The 25,012-nt window shown below is 54.9% G+C and overlaps 1 protein-coding gene across 3 annotated transcripts in view; it reads left to right on the forward strand.

Moving 5' to 3' along the window:
- The window catches only part of SBNO2 (strawberry notch homolog 2), a 56,923-nt gene extending 32,539 nt beyond the window's left edge, over positions 1 to 24,384 (forward strand). For all 3 annotated transcript variants that reach the window (XM_082780148.1, XM_082780149.1, XM_082780150.1), the window contains 27 exons: positions 5,029 to 5,121; positions 5,752 to 5,848; positions 6,143 to 6,303; positions 6,747 to 6,880; positions 7,408 to 7,498; positions 8,846 to 8,989; positions 9,508 to 9,625; positions 10,081 to 10,186; positions 10,665 to 10,818; positions 11,238 to 11,414; positions 11,886 to 11,983; positions 14,392 to 14,474; positions 15,483 to 15,683; positions 16,239 to 16,414; positions 16,611 to 16,742; positions 17,010 to 17,145; positions 17,327 to 17,439; positions 17,967 to 18,038; positions 18,477 to 18,585; positions 18,867 to 18,941; positions 19,265 to 19,408; positions 19,629 to 19,723; positions 20,063 to 20,155; positions 20,327 to 20,458; positions 20,671 to 20,747; positions 20,910 to 21,100; positions 21,260 to 24,384. In XM_082780148.1, the coding sequence (XP_082636274.1) occupies positions 5,029 to 5,121; positions 5,752 to 5,848; positions 6,143 to 6,303; positions 6,747 to 6,880; positions 7,408 to 7,498; positions 8,846 to 8,989; positions 9,508 to 9,625; positions 10,081 to 10,186; positions 10,665 to 10,818; positions 11,238 to 11,414; positions 11,886 to 11,983; positions 14,392 to 14,474; positions 15,483 to 15,683; positions 16,239 to 16,414; positions 16,611 to 16,742; positions 17,010 to 17,145; positions 17,327 to 17,439; positions 17,967 to 18,038; positions 18,477 to 18,585; positions 18,867 to 18,941; positions 19,265 to 19,408; positions 19,629 to 19,723; positions 20,063 to 20,155; positions 20,327 to 20,458; positions 20,671 to 20,747; positions 20,910 to 21,100; positions 21,260 to 21,885 (3,828 nt within the window). In that variant the 3' untranslated portion in view covers positions 21,886 to 24,384. The remainder of the gene's footprint in view (positions 1 to 5,028; positions 5,122 to 5,751; positions 5,849 to 6,142; positions 6,304 to 6,746; positions 6,881 to 7,407; positions 7,499 to 8,845; positions 8,990 to 9,507; positions 9,626 to 10,080; positions 10,187 to 10,664; positions 10,819 to 11,237; positions 11,415 to 11,885; positions 11,984 to 14,391; positions 14,475 to 15,482; positions 15,684 to 16,238; positions 16,415 to 16,610; positions 16,743 to 17,009; positions 17,146 to 17,326; positions 17,440 to 17,966; positions 18,039 to 18,476; positions 18,586 to 18,866; positions 18,942 to 19,264; positions 19,409 to 19,628; positions 19,724 to 20,062; positions 20,156 to 20,326; positions 20,459 to 20,670; positions 20,748 to 20,909; positions 21,101 to 21,259) is intronic.
- The last annotated feature ends 628 nt before the right edge of the window (positions 24,385 to 25,012 follow it).

Here is a 25,012-nt window from a genome sequence, read left to right on the forward strand (position 1 = left end):
GTTTATTCTCCACGGCAAATATTTTACTAACAATGACTAAAAACCAAACTGTCTCAATTTGAGACTAATCATTTGTGTTTACTTTGTGAGTCCAAGTCCCTGCAAGCTTTTACATCTCCTGGGCATGTGATCTCCCGGCAGGCTGAGAGCAACAGGAGGTTCTGTGCATTTTCACCAGCCTTCTGCTGTTATTTTCCCTCATCTATTGGGACTGCTTACTCACTGTTGCACAACCTGGTATCAGTCACTACTGGTAGCCACCAGCTGTGGCTGGTGGTGGAACTGATACCGTACACATCTGCTCAGTCTCAAGATCTCAGCTGTCGTGGTGAAGATCCAGCCCTGCAGCAGGTTTCCTTTGTAGGTCATTGTCTTACGAACATTGTGGGGGAAAAAGTCAACATGAGAGCTCCAGAATGCAATCCAGCACACCTGTGCTTTAGTCACTGTTGCATTTTGAGGTTTGGTTCTGTTTTTAAAGGCTGCGTTTTGCTGTTAGTGATGACTTGGACTCGGTGTTTCCATGATGAAAGCTGGCTGTTTGTCACAGTCTGGAAATAAGAGCCCTGGCAGCAGTTATGCTTTGAAACAATACCACTGAGCAGCTCAGTGGCAGGTTGGGTGTTCAAGTGTGGCTTGGTGGTGAGGGTCCTGGCCTGGGATTTGGGAAATCAAAGCTCCTGTCTGCCTTAGCCTTCCTGTGGGTCCTTAGGCCAGCCATGGCAATGCAGATCCTCAGATCAGACGCCTGTGCCCTTGCTGGAATTGCTGAGTTTTGATCACCCCTGCAGACCTGTGCAGCATCTGCTTGACCCTCAGTGTGTCTGTACCTGGTGGCAGAGTGCCCCTGCGCCCTTCCCCTGTGTTGGTTGAGATACCCAATGCTAAAAAAGACTGTAGTTCTGTGTCTGTGGAGTGCACAGCAAAAATTAACGGGGAAAAGCTGTTTCAAATCCAGCATAAAGAACACAAATGAGAAGCAAATGTGTCGTGTAAGTGGGACTGAGGCCTCTGACCGTAGCAGGCAGCTCTCCCCGCTCCCCTGGGTGCTGTCCTTCACCCTGTCTTCTACCGGGAGCCCTGCCGGTGCCACTTGCTGTCCTTCGGAGCTCTTAGGTTCAGATAAGGCCAATCAGCTCCTTTGAATTCCATTTATAAACAACTTCCTTCTGAAAAGAATCACCAGCTATTTTAAACGTTGTCTTATCAGTGCCTTCTGAGCACAGAGGTTGCTGTTTGTGTTTTGCTTTTTGTTTATTTTCACTGAGCCTGACATTTCCTGACGAGATGTCGCTGAAGGCTGTCCCAGGCTGGAGATTTCAGTTTCATTTTTGCATGGGAGGTGGGAACTTGCAGGAAGCCAGATAAAGGGATTGCTAGATTCATTGATTGGCAACTGATTTATTATCTTTTTTCTTTTTTTTTAAATACTCTTGTTTTTTGTTAAAGGAGGCAAGCAAATGATTTGGGGCAAAATCCCGAGGCAGAGCCAAAGTAAAAGGTTCCTGATTATAACTTTAGGTGCAAGGCTGGGACCTGGCTGATGTCTTGCACCAACACACAAGCAATTTATCCAGTCTTTCCCTGTCCCTTCCCACATCATCGTGCCACCGTAATTCTCCGTAAGATGCCAGGAATTTTGGCAGTTGATCTGCAGTACAGGGCTGAACGTGAGTCAGGTTTCACTGTACGCAGCCCAGGCGGATGCAGTCCTCGTCCGTTTTGCTCCAGTACATCTTATCAGCCGTGGCTGTACAGCCAGCTCTGCCCAGGAACAATGGGAGGCCTTGCTCTCTGCTGTCAGGACAGCAGATAAGTTCCTGAGACAGAATTTCAGTCTCAGATTCACACGGAGCAGAGGCAGCGATCTCTGAAGGGCTCCGATAACCGGGATGTCTCCTAAACGCATTGGGGGCATCCTGCACGGAGACCCCCTATTGATCCCGGGTACAAGAACGGCCTCGTGGCTTGTCCTCCTTAAAAACAACCCAAAAAACACCCCTGTGTTTTGTGTCATGCAACAACTGGAAGACACATTATGGAAAAGACCGTGTCTGTATTTTAGCTTTGCCCCCTTTGTCAGCCGTTGTTGGCACTGAGTTGTACTGCAGGGGGACGGAGGAGGATGGGAGGAAAGCATCGCGGCTCGACTGCACGCTGCTGGAACGTTTCATGCTCACCGAGGGACTCTTATCTCGAGTGCCCAGGGCTGAAGCTTTGGGCGGAGTGTTGGCCACCCGGGAGGAAACGGCTGGGCTCTGAGCTGCCTTCGTGTGCCCGTGCTGGGAGAGCTGGCAGCCAGAACCAGGGGAGAGGCGTTCAGCGTCTCGTCTCCGTGTGTTAATTGCGAAGCAGGCACGGAGGGAAGAGCTACCACGTAGCTAAACATTTGCAGGAGTTAGCAGACAAAACACGCTTGCTTAATTTGAGATGAAGTTGTGAAATACCTTTACAAAAATAGTTGGGGTGGTCCGTTGTGCTTTCTCACAACCATCTCCCGAGATTTCCCAGCCTTGTTAGATCGGGGGAACAAAGCCCTGCCTCTGAAAGCTCGGAGCTCCAATTTGGGTGACCCGTGGACGTGTCTTTCTCTGCCTAACTCATTCATAGCCCTTCGGATCAGTGAACACCCTTCTCCCAGCTCAGTCCTAGGGATTGTATTTCTGCTGGGAGGAGCTGGCTCGCCAGCCAAATGGGACTGCTCATTTCCCTTGGAAGTCACAGCGAGATGGGGTAAAGGGAGAACAATGCAAAGAGGAAGAAAGTGGAGTGAGAGCAAGTCTCGGTGTGCTTGTCAGCAGCTTTACAGAGTGAGTCCAGCTCCTGCTCCATCCCAGCGTTCGCACGCACGGTGTACTCTTAGGTTAATGATTTTAGGTACCTCACCTAGAGAAAGGAGAAAATCGGGCTGTGAGGTGAGCGGGAGGAGAGAAAGGCAGGAGCTGTGTGAGCTCAGTCTGCAGCGAGGTGATTTATTGCCTGGTGCAGCCTCTGGCCCCACCTGGACTGGTCCTCACAGCATATCCCCAGCTGTGGGGTCCGTCTTCCAGTGCCCCAAACCACCGGGTCTCTGTCCTTTTCCTTGTAACACCTGAGGTGAAAAGCTGTCTGCCAAAGCCGCGTTGCTGAATGGGGACGGGAGGGGTTTGTGTTCTCCAGATGCAAAACCAGAGCTACCCAAACCTCCCACTGCCAGAGCTGCATCTCCCCCAATCCAGCAGGAGTCGGACCTTTTATTGCCTAAGAAGAAACTTTGGTATTGAGCTCAGATTTGTAGGTGGAGATATTTCACCTGCTCTCCAGATTTGTTGGCACTGAAAATAGCTCTTCCGTCCAGCTTCCTTCTGGTAATTCTGACTCAGGCTTCCAGTAATGGAGGGTGTTTTTTTCTTTCTTCTTTTTTTTTTTTTTCTTTTTAATTTTTTTTTTTAAAAAAAGGAAATAATCAGAGTGTTTATGCTTAAGAACTTCCCATTTTTCACTTCTGCCTGTGGAGCATAGGTCTCTTCGAGTCTGGCGCTCTTGACAGGCTGTAAAGTTGAAGCGGTGCCGCTTTTGGAGTGGCCGATTGCTTTGGATGCCATGAGCTGCTGGCTTTGACCTTGCTCGCTGCCGGGAAATTCCAGGGCGATTTTGTTTGTGTGGGGGCAGACAAAGGCTCTCCTCAATTGTGCCTTCCCGGCTCGGAGCGGCTCGGGCGCTGCGAGCGGCTGCGGTGCGGCGGGCTGGCCGGACCCGGGCAATCATTAACCCGGCGCAGCGCCTGTCGCCTGCGGGCACCGGCACCCGCCCCGAGCACGACGGCCGTGGCGGCAGTCTGGCGCTGCTCTGCTGGGGCCTGGCACCCTTTGGGACCTGGGCTTTGTGGCCAGGATCTGCGCTGCCGGGGTGCTGGTCCCCGCAGGTGTGAGGTGAGCCCCCTGTGCAAGCGGTGGTGGTGGTGGCAGCGGTCCTTAACCTGGCAGAGCCAGTGCTAAGCCATGGGCTGCTGTCTGGTGCGGCTGCTTAATTACTACGAGCAGCTTTTTTAATGTTAAAAGCACAATTGCAAAGCCGGTGAGTAAATGCCTGCCTCAAGGGCACTTTGTAAGGTTGTAAAATGTCGGGGTTCTGCTGGAACGCTCGCTCTGCGCCCAGGGACGGCTTTGGGTTGCAGCCCTGTTCAGTCCCTCCCATCGCCCCTGCTTGGATCTCCTCGGCCGTCCTTCAGTCTCCACGTTTGCTCCCCACAGTGGTGCTTTGTCTCTCCCATTGGCAAGCCCAACCCCGTGCTCTTGCTTGGACTCACCAGCTCAGAATGAAGCGTGTGCAGTGGCAGGGGGAATCTGCACGGCTCCTTTTGTCGGGGACCTGCCCTTCAGGGAGCGCAGAGCACCCCTGTGCAGAGCTGTCTGCGGAGCAGACAGGGCTCGTTGGCTAACGTAACTGCTCCAGTGCAGAGCAAATCCAGCACCCCCAGTATAAACTTCCATCAAGTCTTGACAGGCTTTGTAGGAGTCCTTTGAACGCGGCAGTGTTTGTGCAGGTAACCTCTTGGTGTGAGTGTGAGCTGGCTGAAAGGGGAGCTTCTGCCTGAGGTCCCAGGTTTGAGGGCAACGTGGAGTGTTTGGGGTGACCTGTCTTAATGGCAGCAGTTGTTACAGCCCTGGTAGAAGGACTCCTGTCCCAGTCCTGTTCATGCTGTGGGAGGACACGCGTCTCTGCAGGCTTTCATCTCACACGGGGACGCCCAAAACCTTCATGCTTCTTGCAGGAATGCTTTTACCTTCGTCAATTATTCCCTGTGTTTGTGTTGACGAAGGCATGTGGGGCATTTGCAAGATTTATTAGTTTCCAGAATTACTCCCCAGGGCTTGTCATTCACAAACAGAAAGTATTACAGCCCATTGACGTCACCGCAGTGTAAGGTCTGAGCACAGAGCACAAGTGTCCTCGCTGTTGTTGTGTTTTCATGCGTTAATTGCTGGAGCTGAGGCTGGAGGGCTGATGGTTACGGCTGCTCTCTGACCTGTGTCCTTTCTGTTCCAGCTGTTCTCACCCAGCAGATCGTTCGGCGGCTTGAACAGCTCCAGCAACCCCGTTCCTGCTGTCCCCAACACCCCGCTCCTCATAAGCTACCAGGTAAGAACCGCAATCTGCTCCAGCAGAACCACACACCGGGCTCTGAACTCGGTACCGACACAGTGCGGGGAACAGCGACCCTGACCACGTTCCCTCCAGGGGCAGTGAGACAAGAAAATCAGCCCGATGCATTGCAGGTCGCTGCCCTTTCCCTGCAGCGCCTCGGATCTCCCTCGGTGGAGCCTCGCTGCGTTAGGGGGTGATGTGTGCCTCCTGTACAGCTACCTCAGCAGTCTGTAGGGGCCGTTCTTCCTAGAACGCGTGCCTTGCTTCGTGCTGCCAAGTACCAAGCTGAGCTGAAAGCTGGTCCAGGTCCCTTAGTCAGGGTCAGGTAGAGCACGGTTGGGCAGAATTAATGCTACCCCACAGCCCGTCTGAAAAGTAATGTAAACATCTTTTCATAATTTGGTGTGGACTAGGCCCTGGAAGTAGCTCTTAGAGCACTCGCTGGGCCTCTGGGGTGGGCTCTCGACGCTGGTTTTCCTTTGTTGCTGGAATCTATAAATGAGATTAATTGTATCCGAAGGGGTTGTGAAGTTGTGTTGGGATGGATTAAATGGTAGCTTCTGGCACTGCGTCCATAGCTAAGTGAGAACGTTAACATTTGCTCAATGCTGTGTTTCTTTTCAGTCTCAGGCTCCTGCAGAGGAGGATGATGAAGGCGATGAGGAAGAAACAGAAGAGTTGGGACAAACGGAGACCTATGCAGAATACATACCTTCGAAGTGTGAGTGTCTTGGTATTGCATGGGAAGGGCTGTTAACTCCACTGTGGACCAGCCTAGGTATGGCATGGACCAGCCTAGGGTAGGCATGGCTTGGTTTTGGCAGTCTGAAATTTCAGTGGAACGAAAGAGAGAGGAGAGCAGCAAGGGTTGGGCTCGTCTCTTGTGTTCCCGAGGCTGCAGACTGAACGAGACTCTTTTGTAGTCAGGCTGCAGGCTGAGTGAGGCATGCGGTTCTTTCTGAGGTGCTCCATGGGAATGAAGAACTTGTTATCTGGTTTGTGTGTTGTCATTTAGCCAAGATTGGGAAGCACCACCCTGACCTCGTGGTTGAAACGAGCACTCTGTCCAGCGTCCCCCCACCCGACATCACCTACAGCCTTTCCCTGCCTTGCTCTGTTGCCGACAAAGGGTCACTCTCTGCACTACAGCTGGAAGCAATCATTTATGCCTGCCAGGTATGTGGCTCCACCTCCAGCTTGCGTGTCTGAGACTAGAAATAAACTGTTTTGTACAGGAGATGTTGAGCTGAGTTTTAAAATAACCTGTAACACAGGTGATGAACCTTTGGAAGCGTTAGCAGATGGCATTTTAAATGCTTTTTGAAAGGATTATTTGAAACCGGGGTTTCATGACCTGTGGGGTCTGCTTCCCACGGATGCAAGAGCTCTTGACTATTGTTGCAGGAGGGAGTGCTTAACATTTCTGGGGGCCTGTTCCATGAACTGCCACTTGTGAGCTCGGCCACGACACCTGGCCTGTCCTGGTGTTGTTTATCTGAGCAGGAAATGCATATCCAAGAGATAGGTGAAAGGGTTACATGTTGCTCTAAGCTCACATGAAAGTTGCTGGCAAAAGGCAAATCTTGATTAATTTCCAATTCCGCTCATTGGTTTTGCAGCAACATGAAGTTTTATTACCCAATGGGCAGCGAGCTGGGTTCCTCATTGGGGATGGTGCTGGAGTTGGAAAGGGCAGGACGGTTGCGGGCATCATCTTTGAAAATTATCTTAAAGGGAGGAAAAAAGCTCTGTGGTAAGTTGTTTTCTTTTTTTTCCCTCTTTTCCCGTAAGACCTTGGAGTTAGTTTGAAACTTGGAGTAAGGAATTCCTTAGTGCTGATGTTGGCTTTATAGTTGACTCATGCTGTGGCCTTGGGTAAGACGTTTCCACCTCTTTGTGCCTGTTTGCTAGCCGTGAAATGGGAATCTTTCCCCTGCAGCGGTGGCAGAGGATGAATCACTATGAAATGGCAAATTGTGTACCCTCGGAGTGCAGGGCTGAGCCTCTTCCTGCTCTCCTTGAAGTCTCTGGAGGGGTGTCTCTGGACTTCCCAGGTGCAGGCTTGAGCCCCTGGAGCATGGGGCTTTACTGCAGAATAGACACCACTTGTCATTAAGTGCCAGACCGGAGTCTGCTGTAGGATCTTGCGTTGAGGTGTGTGGGCAGTTGGAAATATAACAGTTCTATACACCTACAGTTGCTTTAGTCAGAGCTATTAATCACCGTGCATGCCCCGACTGTCTCCTTAGGAGATAACCAGGCCCACGCCTTGCTTTACAGGTTCAGCGTCTCCAATGATCTCAAGTATGATGCTGAGAGAGACCTGAAGGACATTGAAGCCTCCCACATTCCTGTGCATGCTTTGAATAAGGTAGGGGAGAAAAGTCGTAATGCTGTTCTGGAAAACCAGCCCACAGCAGCAGTTAGATGGATCTGCCTTCGTGTAAAGCAGCAATCACTTCTGCCTCTGCGTGGCTGGTGGCACAGGCAATAACAGGCTGCAATCTGCTTGCTGTTCCCTTTACTCAGCGTGCTCTTCCCAGCCTGGACTCTTGCTATTTTTGTACGCTCTCCAGAGCTGCACTGTGAGTACAGATCTGTTTTCCCCAGGGAGCAAGATGTGTCTCCATACAAGTGCAAAGTACAGCAGGGCTCGAGCCCTTTTCACCGTTCCTGCAGAGGGAAGAGCCCCTGCTAGGTGTGGCTGTGTTGTGCTCTCGTGGGCTAACGTCTCCCAGGGTTGGTTTCAGGGCTTTTGCTTTTCAGAACGTGAGAGGAAAGGGGGAGCCCACACGAGTGCACAGCTCGGTGCCTGGCAGGGGACTCGAGGTGCATGGTGCTGAGCCTGAATGCAGGAGCACTTCCCCTGAGCTGCTTGGATCCGAATTATCAGACTTCCTCCCAGTCACCAGCAATGAGGACGAAGTATATTTCAAAGAAACGGCCAGCAGCTGTGTAGTGGTTATCTGCAGGGCTCCTCATCACCCATGTGTTAGCCTCTTGCCCAGGCTTGTGCTTGCCACCCGGCCGCCCAGTTCTCTGAAACGTTCTCCTCTGGTTTTCAGTGGTGTTGAACAGCCAGCTCTTACAAAGTCAATGGAAACCACATGTATTTGACACCTCTGAATGCAGTCCATTAAGAGACTGAAAGAGATGCTTGTTTTCAGACCAACGGCCTTTAAATAGAACTTTCTTCAGATCAGGCCCTTGTTTTATTTGTTTGCCTTCCTGCTTTTTATTTTGATACAGGTGAGACCCAGGGCAGTAAGGCAGCAATCTCACCTGGCCAAAGAGAGAATTATTTTCTAGAAGCAAATAAAATAGATGGGAGGTATTAAAAATAATTAAACATTCCAAACTGTTGCTGAGAAAAGGAAGCAGCTTCACTCGGCCAGAAAATTGAAGTCCTAGTGTGGTCTCCACCTTGCACTGCATGCATCCAGATGTGCTGACACGTTGGCAGGGGAGCTTAGCCAGGCATTTAAAGTCCCTGTCATCACCGTGTCTCAGTGCCAAGTAGAAGTGCTAAAGATGTCAGCTACCAGCAGGCTTTTGTCTGTTCTGCTGTCATGTTGGGTTTTGTCCCTGAAGGCAGGAGCGTGTGCCCTGCACAGCCACAGCAGAAGCAGCGGTGCTGGCTGTGGGCAGCGGCTGGGGGTGGTGCACTGCGGACAAGTGTCACAAGCACCTGCACTCCTGTTCCTTCTTCTTTCTGCAGATTAAATACGGTGACACAGCTACCTCAGAAGGAGTCCTCTTTGCCACTTACTCTGCTCTGATTGGTGAAAGCCAGGCAGGCGGACAGCACAGAACGCGCTTAAAACAAATTTTGGACTGGTGCAGGGAAAATTTTGATGGAGTTGTATCCTTTAAAAATACAAAACAGAAAAGAGGAGAACTGTGTGCTTGTGGTTGTACTTCGCCAGGGAACAAAGAGCTCGGGGCCAGCTCAGGCCACCGGGAGCAGCTGTGCAGGGCAGCCTGGTGCCTGGGGTCGATATTCAAAGTGCTGTAAGCACATGCGTCCCCCCCTGCTCCTCTGTCCTCCTCCACAAGCTGCAGTGCTAATTGGAGGAGGGGGGGAACACAGCTGGGATTAACCTTTTCAGCATTCTTCTCCCTCTGCATTGATGGACTCGCTCCTGGGCAGCAAGATGTACTTTAAAAGCTGAGGGACAGAGGGAGGGAGAAATGGCTTTTAGCTCTGAAGAGCAAAGGGTGGGAAAAACCACCAGATGTCATGCAGCGTGGGCAATGAGTCTGTCCTGTTAGTGCTGGGACTGATCGTTCAGTTGGTTAGAGAAGCCTGGGAGGTATTTTGTCTGCTGCCATCCTTGTGATGAAATATATGTGTTCTCCTTAACTGACGTTACCTCTCAGATTGTGTTTGATGAATGCCACAAAGCCAAAAACGCCAGCTCTACTAAAATGGGCAAAGCAGTGCTGGACCTCCAGAACAAACTGCCTCAAGCAAGGGTTGTTTACGCCAGTGCCACAGGTGAGCTTCTCAGCATGGTGTGGGCACCGGGTGTAAACTGGTGCCAGTCACTGGTGTGCTCTGAAGGATGCCCTCGGGATGTGAGCACGTACACGGAGAGCACACGTTTGGCAAGGGCATGCAAGGAGGAGAATGGTACTGCAGTGCTAGAGGGGAGCTAGGGTGCTGACTTCTGCCACTGCTGTTACTTGTGACTTTTTCTGCCATTACTTGTGACTTTTTGGGAAGTCAGGCTAATTTTTCTTCAGTTTAACCTGTTCCCAGCCAGCTTTTCAGCTGTATGGTGTTACCTGACCAGTTAGTGTATGGAGAGCAGTGTTTGGAAAGGCCCTGGGCCTACTGGTGCCCTGATGGCAGATGACCATCCTTTTAAGAGTTCACTTTGCTAGAGTCATAACTATTAGAGCCATCTACAACTGCTGTGGTTTTGCTAACAGTGAATTCTGTTCAAACAGGTGCCTCTGAGCCAAAAAACATGATTTACATGAGCCGCCTGGGGATTTGGGGGGAGGGCACCCCATTCAGAGCATTTGATGAGTTCCTGCATGCAATTGAAAAGAGGTAAGACACGTCCAGCATCCCTTTCCATCTGGCTTATATTTTGTGGCAGCCTTTGGCTCAGAAAGAGAAGTGCTGGCCAGAGAACCAATCGATAGGGTTGGTTGGGTTCCTGTTTGCTCATGAAGAAACAAAAAGTCCAAGCCATCCCAGCAGTCTCATGGCTGAACACCCTGTACATGTACAGGGGCAGCCTTTAAAGAGCAGGAGAGACAGCCAGGGCATTTTCAGAGGAGAGGCAGAGACCATTTGTCACGCTGCCCTTCCACTCAAGGAGCAGCGAGAAGAGCAGTGTGGGTCGGTGGGTCTTCTAGCTGGGCACGGTCCTCTCAGTTTCCAGAGAAAGCCAAATTACAGGACAGCAGGAGGAGTTATTTGTCCCTTTAAGAAATGGGCTCAGTGCCTGCCACGTGCATGTGTGAGGGCAGCTTGAGCCAGGAGAAGTGCCTGAAGGTGTCTCACAGCTGCCTTCCTCTCCCAGGGGAGTCGGTGCAATGGAGATCGTGGCGATGGACATGAAGGTCAGTGGAATGTACATTGCCAGGCAGCTCAGTTTCACTGGGGTGACCTTCAGAATCGAGGAGATCCCGCTGGATCAGCAGTACAAGATTGTCTACGACAAAGCAGCAAAGTTGGTGAGCTGGGCCCACTGCAGCGGGGGAGACGGGTGTTTAATCGTGCTCTAGGCATTGCCACTTGTTTTGTGGGAGGGTTTGAGGTCCCTGAACATGGCCATCACCACAAACTTAGGGTTTTTAATAAGAAAAGGGGTGCATATGCTCAGTTTACATTTTAAAAAAAAAAATAAATAAATAAAGCCTTTTGCCTTTTTTGCTTCTGTTTAAAAGTTCTGTGCTCATAAACCTGGGCTTGCAACATCATGCTAATGCAGAACGGAGAGAACGAGCAGACTTCGTTCAGCCTGACGCGGCGGCATCAATATCAACGTTAAATCAGATTATCAAACCTCAGACTGTTCTAATAACTGCATGCACAGCAGTAATGAAAAAGAAAAACGAGATATTAACTCAGCCTTTCTCGGTACTGTCTGCAGTGGGCAGAGGCCTTGATGGTGTTCCAGCAGGCGGCCGACTGGATCGGCCTGGAGTCCCGGAAATCCTTGTGGGGTCAGTTCTGGTCAGCTCACCAGCGCTTCTTCAAGTACCTCTGCATTGCTGCTAAAGTCCGGCGACTCGTGGAGCTTGCCAAGGAGGAGCTGGCAAAGGATAAGGTGTGGTATTAGGGGCTGGCTGCAGCGGCAGCAGCCATCGGTCTGACATTGCAAGTGTATTTTTGTAGTCTTCAACCAAAGAGAATTAATTATCATTCAGGTTTACTTGAAGGCAATCTCAGATCTCTTTAAGGCTGACTTTCTCTCCAGATCAACCAGAATGAAGTGCGGTGTCTGGGTTTCTGAGAACACTTACAGTAAATTACACCGGGGAGTTAATGTGGCCTCCTCCTCCGAGGCATTACCCACTGCTTGTCTGTGGTAGATGCGGGCAGGCTGACTTCAAACAGCGCTTTGGGTCGTGTTCAAGCTAGGAGAGGTCCCAGGCCTTGTACCTTTAGCACAGCCCTGTCCTTACATCCGTCAGGGGCAGGGTGCAAGGAAGATGTACCCAGGACTGTTGGAAGCAGTCCCCTGAGCCCGTGGTGTGGGCCTGACGCCCGCTGTGCCACCCCTTGTGTCTCCCCGCAGTGTATTGTCATCGGCCTGCAGTCCACTGGGGAGGCTCGCACCAGAGAAGTCCTGGACGAGAACGACGGGCACCTGAATTGTTTCGTTTCTGCTGCAGAGTGAGTTACAAATCTTTGGTTTTTCTTCCTCTGGAGGGGACGCATGGGAGGCTGGAGGCACGCTAGGGAAAGCCCTGCCCTGGGGCCACTTAGAACTTGAAGTTCCACAAAGGCAGTTTCATAAAAGCCTCACCCTATGCAGGCTGTAAATAGAGAGAGTGCTTTGTTGTGTCCTCGAGGCCCCATTTCTTCAGTGTCGCTTTGAGCTAGGTCCTGGATTTTTGGAACCTCCTGTGGTCCAAACCTGCGTGAGCAGCCTGATCTGATGGCATGCAGCAAGGAACTGACAGGTGTAGGAGAGCCAGAAACGTGAGCTCAGGTGGAGTTCGTGTGGGTCTGACCCTGGAAAGTAGGGCTGTTGACACTGAAGAAACCAGAGAGGGAATCTCGTGTCGTGACACAGGCTGGGGTAGTGGAAAGCGGTGTGGCTGGAGCAGCTCAGGGAGCTCAGGAGAGGCTCAGGGAGTTCAGGTTCTCCGGGCCTGGCTTTCAGCACAAGAACAAGGCAGGACGCGTGGTTCTGGTGGGGTTCTGCAGCTCCTCCCTAGCTGGAGGGGCAGCTGGCTGTGCCCCAAGTGCAGCCAGCAGCAGGACTCGTGCTGCCCTTTCGGCAGAGGTTGAGGATCACTCTCCTCATTTTGGCACCTTCCAGAAAGCCAGCCTGTCCTGGGCTGCTCCTCCACAGTGGGTGATGAAAAACCAGGGCGTTGGATTGAGCTGTTCCCTCTGCAGGCAGCGGGGCTGTTACTGTCATTTGAAATGAGTTTTAATGCCAGTGAAAGCGCTGAGAGATGCCCGAGACAGCGTGTGTCCAGTCCAGGCCCATCTCCCTCCCCTATTGATGGGAGGTTTTGTGCTGGCCCGTGTCCGTCACTCTGATGTGCCCAGTCCACTCCTGAAAAACAACTAGGGGTTGGTGACAGCGTGCAAGACAAATCTGACAACTGCTGGGATTGATTTGGTCTCCTGAACTGGTTTCTGCCTCGCAGAATTCAGAGGAACTCAATCTGGAGCATCCCGCGGTCCCTTGGGGCCTCTCGGCTTTCAGAAGAGGAAAGCTCCGTCCCCGCTCACACGCGCTGCTCAGCTCTGTCCCCAGCTGCAGAGGGAAGAGCTGTTTGCTCAGCAGCATTGGCCAGATAACTCCGTGCCTTCTGGCATCAGCTGAGCCTCCGATTGCAGTGGCCTGGTTTTACGGCACTTTGGGGGATTTCTCGAGGGGAGCGTGCTGGGAAGCAGCAGTTGTTTAAAAGACGCCGAGAAGCAGGGGTAGAGCTGGTGCTGCAGTGAGCGCGTGCCAGCCCTGCCCTCCGTGTGCAGGGAAGGTCGGGAGTGACAGGAAAAAGAGCAAGGTTTCATGGCAGGGAGGCCCCAGACCTGAGAGTTTTCACATTTTGTGCCCAGGTCACGGCAGCACGGGGGACAGAAGGGCCCTTCTGGTGCCGTGTCGTTGCCGTTGCTCCGCAGCCAGCCCCGAGCTCTGCCCCATCAGGGAGTGCTGCCGACTCTGTCTCCTTCAGCCCCTCGCACCAAGGGTCTTAGAGTCCCCTCCCTGGTTCCCAAGGCTCCCTCTTTGTCCCATGGGCGAGTTACCATGTCCATACCTCTCAGCTGTTGCTTTCAACAATTTTTTTTTCCAACCAGAGCTCATCCAGCACTGCCTTCTCATTGCACCGGGGGCTCATCCCCATCCGACACGATCAGCATTAAGCGTTTGCTCTTTTGTTTGCAGAACAGCCCACAGAAACATTTAATTTCCACCTCTTCTGATTTTCCCATTCACCTGGAACCACCACGTATCCCATGTTTTGTCACCTTTCTCTGTTTTGTGGCCAAGCGGGCCCGTGCCCCGTTAACCGAAGGACTTGGAGCACATTTTTTGGACAGCCTGGCAGCGGTCTCCGCTGTCAGACCATGGACTGGGACTGGCTGGATTTTTCAGCAGTGATGTAACAGCTTCCCAGCATAGTGTTTCCCGTTTAAAACCCCCTCTCAGCTGCTATATAAAGGTCTTGCAACTCGGGCATGGTAGCACGGAGCCCAGGCCCTGCTTTTGTCGCAGCATCTCCCGAGCGCAGCAGGGAGCCCTTGGCAGAGTGCCGTCCTCCCAGCCCTGCAGCTCGCAGCCTGCCCTCGCCGTGCCAGCTCCACAGCTGAGGGTCTGCCAGCTCAGACCTTGTTCCTGTGGCTGATTCGTGTGTCTCCAGCAGAAGCCTTTGGTGAAAAGCTCTGAGTTTGAGTCCCCGCTCTCCTGGGGCGTACCAGTGGCTGGCTGACCACGTGCTCGCAGTTGTGGTGCTGGGTTTGCCCCCTTCCTTGAAATGTGCTGCTGTCTCAAATACACATTGCTACGTGATAACCAGCAGATGTTCCTGGTAGCTAGAATAAATTTTGCATCTTACTTTCAGAGGCGTCTTTCTATCACTAATTCAGAAGCACTTTCCTTCAACCAAAAGAAAGAGAGAAAAAGGAACTGGCATTAAAAGAAAACGTAAGAGCACACTCCACTGCCCAGCATCTGACTTCCTGCCTTGCTGCTTCACCCCAGCCACTCAGCTTTTTCTTTTCCTTTTTCCCTTTTCCCTACCTCATGCATTTGCTACTCTGCCCTGGTTTCAGTTTGCCCCCCCGCACATCTCCCGTCACTGCCTCTCCTCCGGAGGGCAGCAGCTCTGTAGGTCCCCCACCCTCTCCTCCTCCTCACCCACTTCCCCGTCGCCAGCGTAGATCTGAGCCTCCACCTCTTGCCCGGTAGCTGCGCCCCTTTCCCGTAGCTGCTTCCTTACCTAGGCTGGGGGGTGGATTGCACAGGAGCTCTGGCTGCACGTTTGAAGCCCTCTGGCAGCACGGGGGGGGGTTCTCCACTACTCCTTACGTACAGCGTGGCAGTGTCCTGGGGAAAAAAAAAAATAAATCACTTCCCTGCCAGAGCTTTGGCTGCGGTTGCAGGTAAGAGCAGTTTGGGATGGGGAGGGGTGGACAGCAGCGCAGGCAGGTTGAGGTTGTCCTGGCTGGTCGCTGCTGCAGAGCAGCCTGTGCAAGCTGATTTCTGTGACCCCTCTCACGTGGCAGGGGCATGTCTTGCTGTGCTTGGAGGTAAACGGCACCCCATCTACAAACACCAAACGCCAGTGCCTCCCCGCTGCCTGCTCATTCCTCTGGGGGCAGCCGGAGCTGCAGGCTCCTTCCCTGAGGGGTTAGCACTGCTCGGGGCCGGCCGTGTGCTCGTCCTGACGTGTGCAACCAGCTTCAGCCCTGATACGAATTGCCTTGTTCTTCCTTTCTCTCTCTTCCTTTCTCTCCTTCCCCTCTCTCCCTCCCTTCCTAGCTGTCCTCCCCTGCCCAAGAAGCGTTGCCTCTCCAAGGTCAACCTTTCACTGGGGGCAGCCTCAGCTATTCCGTGGTTTCTCCTCCTCTTCTTCCTGAGCTGGCTCTTGCTGTTCTGCATCGGTGCCCGAGGCCGGGGCCGTGCCCTGACACCGCTCGCTCTCCCCCGCAGGCAAGACGAGGGGCCGCTGCGCCAAGGCGCTGAAGGGCATGTGTGACCCCGTGGGGGTGATCAAGATCAGCGACGACAGCAGCACGGACTCCGACATGGGCCTGGACAGCGACTTCAACTCCTCCCCGGAGTCCGTGTTCGAGACGGACGATGTCATCTTCGTGGAGCACACCTACAACGGCTTCGCAGCCGAGGACAGAAGTAAGCCATTAGGGCTGGCTCCCTCCCTGCTGCCGGGAGCTGGGAACTGGAGTCGCTTCATTCCTTAGCTCCTGGCACCTGGAGCACAGGAATGCAGCTGGAGGCAGCCAGACACCCCCTGCCCTGCCAGCAGCACGGCCACAGATAACGTGTAACCCATCTGGGGTCTGGCTGCGGGGTGGCAGTGTGCGGGAGCTGAGGTGAGACCACCTCCTTGGTGTCTGCTTGGAATGGCAAAGCTCCTCCCGTGCCTGGGACAGCCTTACTGTCCTGGCTAGATTTTACCCAGGGACAGTCAAACTTGGGCTCGTGAGGTGGATTCGCAATAACCCGCTGTCAGCAGCGAGCAGGGAGAGTTTGCCCTGCAGGCTCCTTCCCCCAGTAAAACAGGGAGAAGCAGAGAGGGAATTTACTACGTGCTCAGCAGCTTTTATTGCAAGGCAAGGTGTCTTCACCTGCACGTCAGATATTTTGCCCAAAAGCTCTTTGGGACTTTTTTTCTCTCTGATTATTTGCATTTACCAGGTGGCTTTAAACTTTTGCCTTTTCCTGCAGGTAATTTTCACATGCTGCCTTCCCAGAAAGAGATGCATGGCCTGAGGGAACTAGAACACGTGGAAAAGATGAAGCAGGACCTCCTAGCAAAAGTAAAAGCACTGGGCAAAGAGCTACCTCTCAATACCTTGGATGAACTCATCAATCACTTTGGGGGCCCGGAGCACGTGGCTGAGGTAATCCTCCCCAGTCAAGACGATATTTCAGTGGCACTGGGTGACGGGAAGAGGCACCAGCAAAGGGAGCTCCTGCTTGAAGAGGGCTTCCTCTCCTTCCTTGCTCTCTGCAAAAGCTGTTGGGAATTAACCTCCTAAACACCATACAGGTTTGTCCTCCCTGCTAACAGCCCCTCTCTCTGTGTGGCACCTGCAGATGACGGGGCGGAAGGGCCGAGTGGTTTGCAGGCCGGACGGCTCGGTCATGTTCGAGTCTCGTGCAGAGCAGGGCCTCTCTATCGACCACGTCAACCTGAAGGAGAAGGAGCGTTTCATGAACGGGGAGAAGGTGAGCCAGGGAAACCTCCAAACGTCTGCGTGGGAGTGAGTGCATGGAGAGGGGAAGGAAAGGGAGGGTGTGTGTGCGTGCTTTTGCCTTGCCAGCCTAGTGACCCTAGGCTCTGCGTCTGTGTGTCTGTGCCTGACCTGCTGGAGCGTGACAAGAGGCCTGAGTCCCTTCAAGGGCTGCTGCTGCCTTTTGGCTGCTCCCTGTAACGGTTTTGTGAATATCCAGGAGCCTCACTCCCCCTTCTCACGTGTTGTTTCTCTCCCTTAGCTTGTAGCAATAATCTCCGAGGCTTCCAGCTCAGGTATCTCTCTCCAAGCAGACAGACGGGTGAAAAACCAGAAGCGCCGGGTGCACATGACGCTGGAGTTGCCCTGGAGCGCAGACCGGGCCATCCAGCAGTTCGGTGAGTGCTGGGGGTTCTTGCAGAGGGCAGCCCTGGAAAGGAAGGTCACACACAGTGTCCCGAGGCAGGGGATGCCTGGGGATTTCTGTTCCATCCCGCAGGATAGCTGGCCTACACAGCTTCTCTTCCCGTACCAGGCAGGAGGTGCCAACCTCTCCCTTCACTTCTCACGTCCCTGTAGGTCGAACGCACCGATCGAACCAGGTTTATGCTCCAGAGTATGTCTTCCTTATCTCTGAGCTGGCTGGGGAGAGGAGGTTTGCATCCATCGTGGCAAAGCGTCTGGAGAGTCTAGTAAGTGCCCTGTGTGGGAGAAGTTAATGCGCCAGCTCCAGTTCTTTCCGAAGGGCTTCCATTTTGGTGTTTCTGCTGGCATGGCCCATGTAACTAGTACGAGGGATTGCATCACCCCCTGACTGAAGGCATTGCCGTGGTGGAATGCAGAAGGCCTTTAACGTCCTGGGATTTGGGAAGGGAAGTGAAGAATATGTAACCAAGGGAACAGGAGGCTTTTCGGGGAAGCAGAACCCAATTCCAGATGTTGGAATTCCCCCCACACTATTACAGGAGCGTACACCCATGAATTTCCAGAAAGCCAATGGAATAATTAATGGAATAACTAATTAGTCTGTTTCATTTTAATTCCCTTCTGATAAATCCCCAAATACTTCGGTAAAGTCTCAGTATTCTAGACAACCTCTGCCTGCCCAACAGCACATTCGTGTCCTGACCTCTTCTGAGGCTGACTGACTTGGGCCATCCTTCCCAGGTGTTTTGCATCAGCTAAAATTAAGAACTTTGTGCTTTGTTTGTCTTCCCAGGGTGCCTTAACTCATGGAGACCGAAGGGCCACCGAATCCCGAGACCTCAGCAAGTACAACTTCGAGAATAAGGTAACTCGCAGCTGTTTTCGGGGTAGCTCAGCCAAAGGGATTGAAGCAGTTGGCGAGTGCCTTCGGTAGCAGCCAGGGACGGGAAGATCGCTGCTGGCATCTACAGGCAGGACCCGGCCTAGCAGCAGCAGCACCCAGCAGCGTGCACCCGGGGTACAGCACCCAGGGCTGTTAGTGACCGGCTCAGCGTGCACGTCCTGGGGTTTGGACCCTTCTGGGGAGCTGGAAGGGCACTGGGGTGACCAGCCCCTACCCCGAGGGAGCTGCTGGCAGCGCTGGGGGAGGGCTCCTGCACTCTGGTGGTCCCCTGGGGACAGGGGAGGCCCCTGATCCCTTGGCACAGCCCTCGGGTCGGTGGGGTTGCTGTGCAGAGCCAGCCCGCTGCTGGGCTGCCGGTGTGGGGTTCCTCTCGTGCGTGACTCTCATCTCCTTTTGCAGTATGGGGCTAAAGCACTGGACAGAGTCCTTTCCACTATCCTCAACCGCACGGAGAACAGAGTTCCTGTACCCAAGAGTTACGACAGAAGAGAGGCCGCGTTTTTCCATGGTAAGAACTTCACCAGCTCTGTTTTTTCTGGGATTTCTGCTCTCTTGCTGGCTGGGTTGGTCTCAGGGTTGGGACACTTGACGAAGCTCAGAGAGAGGGAGCAGCACTGCTGCCTTAGCAGCTCGCTGGTGAGCAGGGCAATCGGCCACCCTGCCAGGCAAAGGGGAAAACGGGCATGGGACAGACTTAGCTGTGAAATAACGGGCACAGCAGGAGGGGAAGCAGCCCTGCAGGACTGCTGGGGACACTGAAATACTTAGGCTGCTTTCTGTTTTTTCCAGAAATGAAGCAAGGTCTCATCTCTGTGGGCATCTGCTGCAATCAGATGAAGTATGGCACCGTCCCGATGGAGAAGGGTACGTGTCAGACATTCCCTGCCCAATGTAAGGGGGAAATGAAGGAGGCAGAGGTGTTGGGGCACAGCCTCGAGGGGTTTGCTGTGCAGCTGGGGCAGAACAAGGCACTGCTGCCGTGAGGGCAGAGTCCTGCGGGGATCAGCTCACGCTGCAGAGCACATCTCCCCGCTGTGGCCTGGCAGCTGACAGCCTGGAGGAACAGCCCTTCGGGTGCTCCCCTGTGCCTTGGTGCTGTGCTGCCACCAGGAAGGGTCGGGGCTTTGCTCGTTGGGTCTCTTTCGGAGTGTGCTGGTTGTCTCCCCTGACCCGCCGTGCTCTTGCAGACTGCTCCATCACCAAGTTCCTGAACCGGATCCTGGGGCTGGAGGTGGACAAGCAGAACATGCTGTTCCAGTATTTCTCTGATACCTTTGACTATCTGATTGAAAAGGACAAGAAGGAGGGCAAATACGACATGGGCATCCTCGGTAAGGAGAAAGGGGTGATCATACCTCTTCCTGCTGCACCCTGCGGTTCCCTGCTCCTCCCTGCACTGACCACTGGCTGTTGCAGCCTGCGCTGTCCCCGTGGCCTTGCAGGTGCTTCAGTGTCCCAGCCCCACTTAGCACAGCTCCTGCCACCCCTGTGCAGGGAGAAAAGATGGGAAATTGGTTCTTACATGTGTTTTGGTCTTTCCTCATGCTACAGATTTAGCCCCAGGAGTGGATGAGATCTACGAGGAGAGCAAGGAGGTCTTCCTGACCCCTGGGCACCCGCAGGATGGGCAGGTCGTGTTTTATAAGGTAGGCAGCCTGCGCAGCTATCGCTGCAGTCTGGTCTTCTGCAGCGCTTCCCAGGCTGGGGCTGTGAGCTGCCGGGTCCCTGCCTCGTGGCTGTGTGTCACGTTTGTGTCACATTTGCCATGGTCATGAGCTGGTCGCTGAGGCTGGGAACTGCACAGAGGAAGCAAAGACAGGCTCTGCCCTGCTCCCACGGGGCTGCCGTGCCGCGGAGTGCAGCCTGGCACAGAGCCTGCTTCCAGGCAGCACCGAGTCTGTGCTGAGGGTGTGATTCGTGAGACAGACATCGGTGGGCTTGTCCTGCGCTCTGAACTTACAGAACCCCTGTTTGTCCCCATTTAGATCAGCGTCGACAGGGGCCTAAAGTGGGAGGAAGCTTATGAGAAGTCGCTCAAACTGACGGGATCCTTCGACGGGTTCTACCTCTCCTACAAGGTAGGTCCCTGGGCTCAGAGGTGGCTCCTTGGAGAAGGTCTGTGGCTGTCAGAGGCCCTCGGTCTGTCTGACCTCGTGCTGGGGGCTGGGAGATGCCTCCAAGAACTTCCAACGTGGAGGGGCACTGGGAGAGAGAGGCTGTGACCGTAACCATCAGCTCTACCCCCACAGACACGGGGCAGCAAGCACACCTGTCTGCTGGCAGAGCAGAGCCGTGGCAAGAACTTCATCCTCTACAAGCCCAATATTGGGAAGCAGAGCCAGCCCGAGAGCCTGGACAGTCTGCACAAGAAGTACCGACGGGTAGGTGGGAGAGCAACAAGCACCTTCCTCTGGGCAGGAGAAGCCTTAGCAGAACCCTTTTAGGACTCCTCATAGCCCTGCTGGGGGTCAGGCAGAGCTGTGGTGGTAGCATCTGGGTGTCCTGATGCCAAGCCCTGCATTTGAAGCGTGAGCTGGGTGTTGGACAGAGGAAAATCCCAGCCCCTGTCTGTAACTGGCTCTTCCTTCTGCAGGTGCTGCCCGAGGAAGCCAAGGAACACTGGGAGAGCTGTTACCAATTCTCCTTGAAGAAGTGCAACCACGCTGTCTGGTAAGGGATGTGCAGCCCAAACCTGCCCGGAGCCAGAGGCCCGTCCTGCACCCGTGGGTGCTGGGGACAGGCTCCAGGCTGTGGCTGCAGGGAAGGGCCACGCCGGGGAGGGCAATGCTCTGCCGTGCTGATTCAGATTGATTTCTCCCCTTTGGACTGAAGGAACAGGAGCTGCAAGCTGATCCAGGAGGGGAAGGAGTGCTTCCAGGGCATGCGGCTGCGTCACTACTACATGCTGTGCGGGGCCCTGCTGCGGGTCTGGAGCAAGATTGCCAGCATCATGGCAGACATCACCAACACCAGCTACCTGCAGATCGTCCGCCTCAAGACCAAGGAGAAGAAGAAACAAGTCGGTGGGTGAAGTGCGGGGAAGGGAGCGGGGACAGGACAGGAGCTTTCAGAAAGGGGAAGGGGTCCAGCTGCCCAGCGCCAAGGTTCCCCTGTGGAACAGGGCCACGTCCCAGCCTGGAAGCTGGGGGCAGCTGAGGCACTGACGCACGTTCCTCCCCTAGGGATAAAGATCCCCGAGAGCTGTGTCCGTAAGGTGCTGGAGGAGCTGAAGCAGATGGACGAGAACGTGAAGAGGAAGCACAACCGCCTCCTCCAGGCACAGGAGCAGAGCCCGCAGTTCTCCCTGCCGCTGCACATCCTGCAGCAGCCCCTGGACCTCACGCAGAGCGGGCCCGGGGTCCCCCTGCCCAGGCACTCCCTGCGCCAGGACGAGATCCTGGACCTGACCTACAGCCCTCCCAGCAACAGCATTCCCGACGTGGTGATGAACCCAGAGCCCGGCGCTCTGTGCTTCCCCTCGGAGCCTGTGCTCCAGCCCCACCAGCAGCACGGATTGCCCTTTGGCTTCAGCCACCTTTCTGCCTTCAAGAGCCCCGACCCCGTCCTGGAGGGGAGCGTGCCTCTGAGCTCCTCGCTGCACGAACATCTGCCTCTGCCTCACCCCGGACCCTTGCAGACACTGCAGCAGCAGCAGCAGGAAGATTTTGTCCAGCAGGACGGGAATATCAATTTCAGAGAGATCCTGGAGGACATGCTGAGGACGTTTAATGGGGCCACCCAAGACAACATGCTCCCCCAGGAGCGCCAGAGCGTGATCCAGTTCAGCGGGCCCTTCCCAGACTTCTGAGAGCCTGCTGGGTGTGCCAGGCGCTGCCCAGCCGCTGTGGATCCATATCCTTTGGTGCAGAGATGAGAGCTGGGGAGCCCTGGCTCTCCTACTGGTTTGGACTGATCCGTTTCTGTTTTTGAGGGAAGAAAAAAAAAATCCTATAAAGCAAAGTTTATTTATATATAATATACAGTCAGGCATGTATAGATTTGTATATAACACGCTTGGGGGAGTCGAGTGCTGCCAGGTTCAGCTGATCTGGACTGACGGCCTCTGCTGTTTGGGTCCTGCTCCAAGGTCAGAGCCGTGCAGGACTGAGGGGAGGCTCCCCCTCCTCGCTGCCCACCCCCCTGCAGACTACTGAGTTTCCAAGCCGGGCCGAGCCTTCCCCAGCCCTCCAGCCCTGAGCTCTGCAGCCACTGCCTCCCCTTGAGCTGGGCAGGAGCACGTCGGCTCCAACAGAGCTGGAGCCCGCTGGCTGACCTGCCTCAGCTGCTGCCAGCTCTTCCAGCAGCCCTTTGGTGCTCAGCACTGGGCTCCAAAGGGCTGTGGGCTGAAGGGAAGGTGGTGCTGGCCCAGCAGGGTCAGGATCCACGGAGATCCCGTCCCTCTGTGCAGGGCTGAGCAGGCGCAGAGGGAAGCAGAGCTGCCTGCTCCTGCTCTGCCCTCCCCGGGGATGGCAGATGCTGGCACCTCTGGGCTGCCTCGTTTGTCAGCATCCCGACAGAGCTTTCAGCATCCCGACAGAGCTGCTGAGTCAGTCGGAGCTTGGCCGCACCAGGACCCCGTGGGGATTGCCTGGAGCAGCAGGGCCATGCGCCTGTCAGCCTGCCTGCAGCCCCTGGCCAGCCCGCACTTCATCCTGGCTGTGTCTGGCTGCTCTTCTCCCAGCTTCTCGCTGCCATGCCCTGTCCCTGTACCCAGCCAGCTCCCCCTGACCGGGCCCTGCTGGTCCCAGTGAGCGCTGCTGCCCGGCCCCAAAGGGAAGAGGTCCCTGGGGAGCACCAGGGCCGCGCGGTATCGCTGCTCATGCTGCAAACCCAACCCCTCCGATACCAAAGAGCAAAGGTCTGCTTTGCAAAGCACTGCCCCAGGCAGCCCGCCTGCCTCTCCCGCAGCACCCGGCCGGCGGGGCCGGGCCCGCTGCCTTCTCCCCGGGACAGAGGTCGCCTCCGGCCTCCTCTGCCACCACCCCTGCTCCAGCAGCATCGCGCCTCGGCGGGTCCCGGGGAAATTCTTTTGTTTTCTCTGCCTAACCTAAGGAGCCTGCTGGGAAGCTGCCTTGCTGGCAGGGGTGCTGCGGGCCGGGATCTCCCCTGCGAGCCTCCCCGTGGCCGGGTTTTTCTCTGCCTCGAGTCACCGAGGTGTTCCTGGGAGCTGCACCGGGACGCTTCCAGGGGAAGGACGCGAGACCTTCCCCGGCTGGCCCGGCCCTTCCTCAGCGAGGACCTGGGGAGGGAGGCCCAGCACGGAGAGGCCTCCACTGGGGTCCCCCTGCCCAGACGGGTCAGTCGTGATGGGGCTGGAGCTCCGTGTGCCTGGGTGAGCCCCTCGTCCAGGCAGGGAGCTGCGACCCCCCGGGCTGCAGGACCATCCAGGCACCCCGTTTGCTTCAGGTCACTGGGGGCAGGAGCCGCCTGCCCAACGCTGTGAGACCGCTCCCTGCCCTTCGTGTGGGGGCTTCTCCTTCCCCCAGCTGCCATCGCCTCCCAGCAGCCCTTCGCCCCGCTGTTTTACCGTGCGAGGGAACCTCCTTACCTCACAGCCCGCACCAAAGAGGGGAGCCCCCGGCTGCTGCCCCGGGAGCTGCTGCGTCTCGGGGTGAGCAGCAGCCTGTTCGAGTCCTGAGCAGAGCAAGGGCAAGGCTCTCCCCTTCCCCGGCCTCTATTTAAGATTTTTCCCAGTTCACAACGCTCGTGGGGAGGCCCCGGCCTCACCACGTCCCGGTTCGCTCGCTTGGCGCTTGCCGAATCCTCGGCGCCGAGGGGAAGGGCTGCCGAGGAAACCCAGTTCAGAGAGGCTTAAACTCAGGAATCGCCACGAGGGGTTCTCGCTCCAGGCACCCTCCGCCAGCCCCTTCGCCACCACGGCCCCGAGGCTGAGCCGGTGGCTCTCACGGATGGTTTTGAAATATATGCAATTTTCCCTCCCTGATTTCTGGAGAGACAGAGCACCTTCAAGGAAGTCCTTCCCCGCCCCGATCCTGTGTTTTTGTCAGGGTTAATAATATGTAACGATATCTTTTAACTAAATTATTATGCAGTCGTCCTACTGATTGTATGTATTTTTAAATGAGTCCCTTTTCTCCTTCCCTGACACCTTTTTGTTAGCACTTTTTAATCCGCTTGTTGTTTGCCTTTGTTTTTCTATGTGTATTTATAATTAATTGAGATGTATATATGTAAAGAGATTTTTTTAGAATATGTGCCTTCGACTAATAATTCCTGAATTTTCTACTTGCTTCGGAAGGATCGTTTTTTCATTCTGCTCAGTAAAAATGGAAAGGAAGCCACGTTACGGCGGTTTCTGGAAGTGCCAGCTCTCTGTCTGTCCGTCCGTCTGTCCCCACGCCTTGCCCCATGGCCCCAAACCGGCGGCCCCAAGGACGCTGCCCCGAGCCTCCCCCTTCCCCCTGGGGCCTCGGCGGGGATCCTCCCTGAGCCAGCCTGGAGGCTGGCCTCTGACTCAGCGGCCGTTTGCCTTCTCCCCCAGCTTTGCTGTGCAAAACGCTGATAAAGGAGCCCTTGTTCGGCCACGAGCTGCTGCGGCGCCGCGACAGCTCCGCCTGGCAGCGCTGCTCCTGATCTTTACCCCAGACAGCGAGGGGCCAGCGGGCTCAGCACCCAGCAGCAACTCCTGCCTCACCTTGCGCAACTGCGGCTGGGCGTTGCTGCTGCAAGGCTCTGGTAGGGCCCTGCGGGGCTGGGGGGCAGCTCCTGACCGGGGGTAGGTGGTAAATAGGAGCCCCCCCAGCCTCCTCGCGGCCCCGCTTCATGTGGGGGACCGCAGGGCTCACCCCACTCTGCTCCCCGCCTTCCCCTTGTGCCACACGAGGGCAGGGCTTTGCCCCGCAGCCCCATCCCCAGCTACGTGTGGGATTTCACCGTGTGGGATTTCACCATGGCCCAACAGGACCGGGTTTTGT

The sequence above is a fragment of the Aythya marila genome, assembly GCF_965140915.1.
Source record: "Aythya marila genome assembly, chromosome: 27".
In the NCBI taxonomy this organism is placed as follows: domain Eukaryota; kingdom Metazoa; phylum Chordata; class Aves; order Anseriformes; family Anatidae; genus Aythya; species Aythya marila.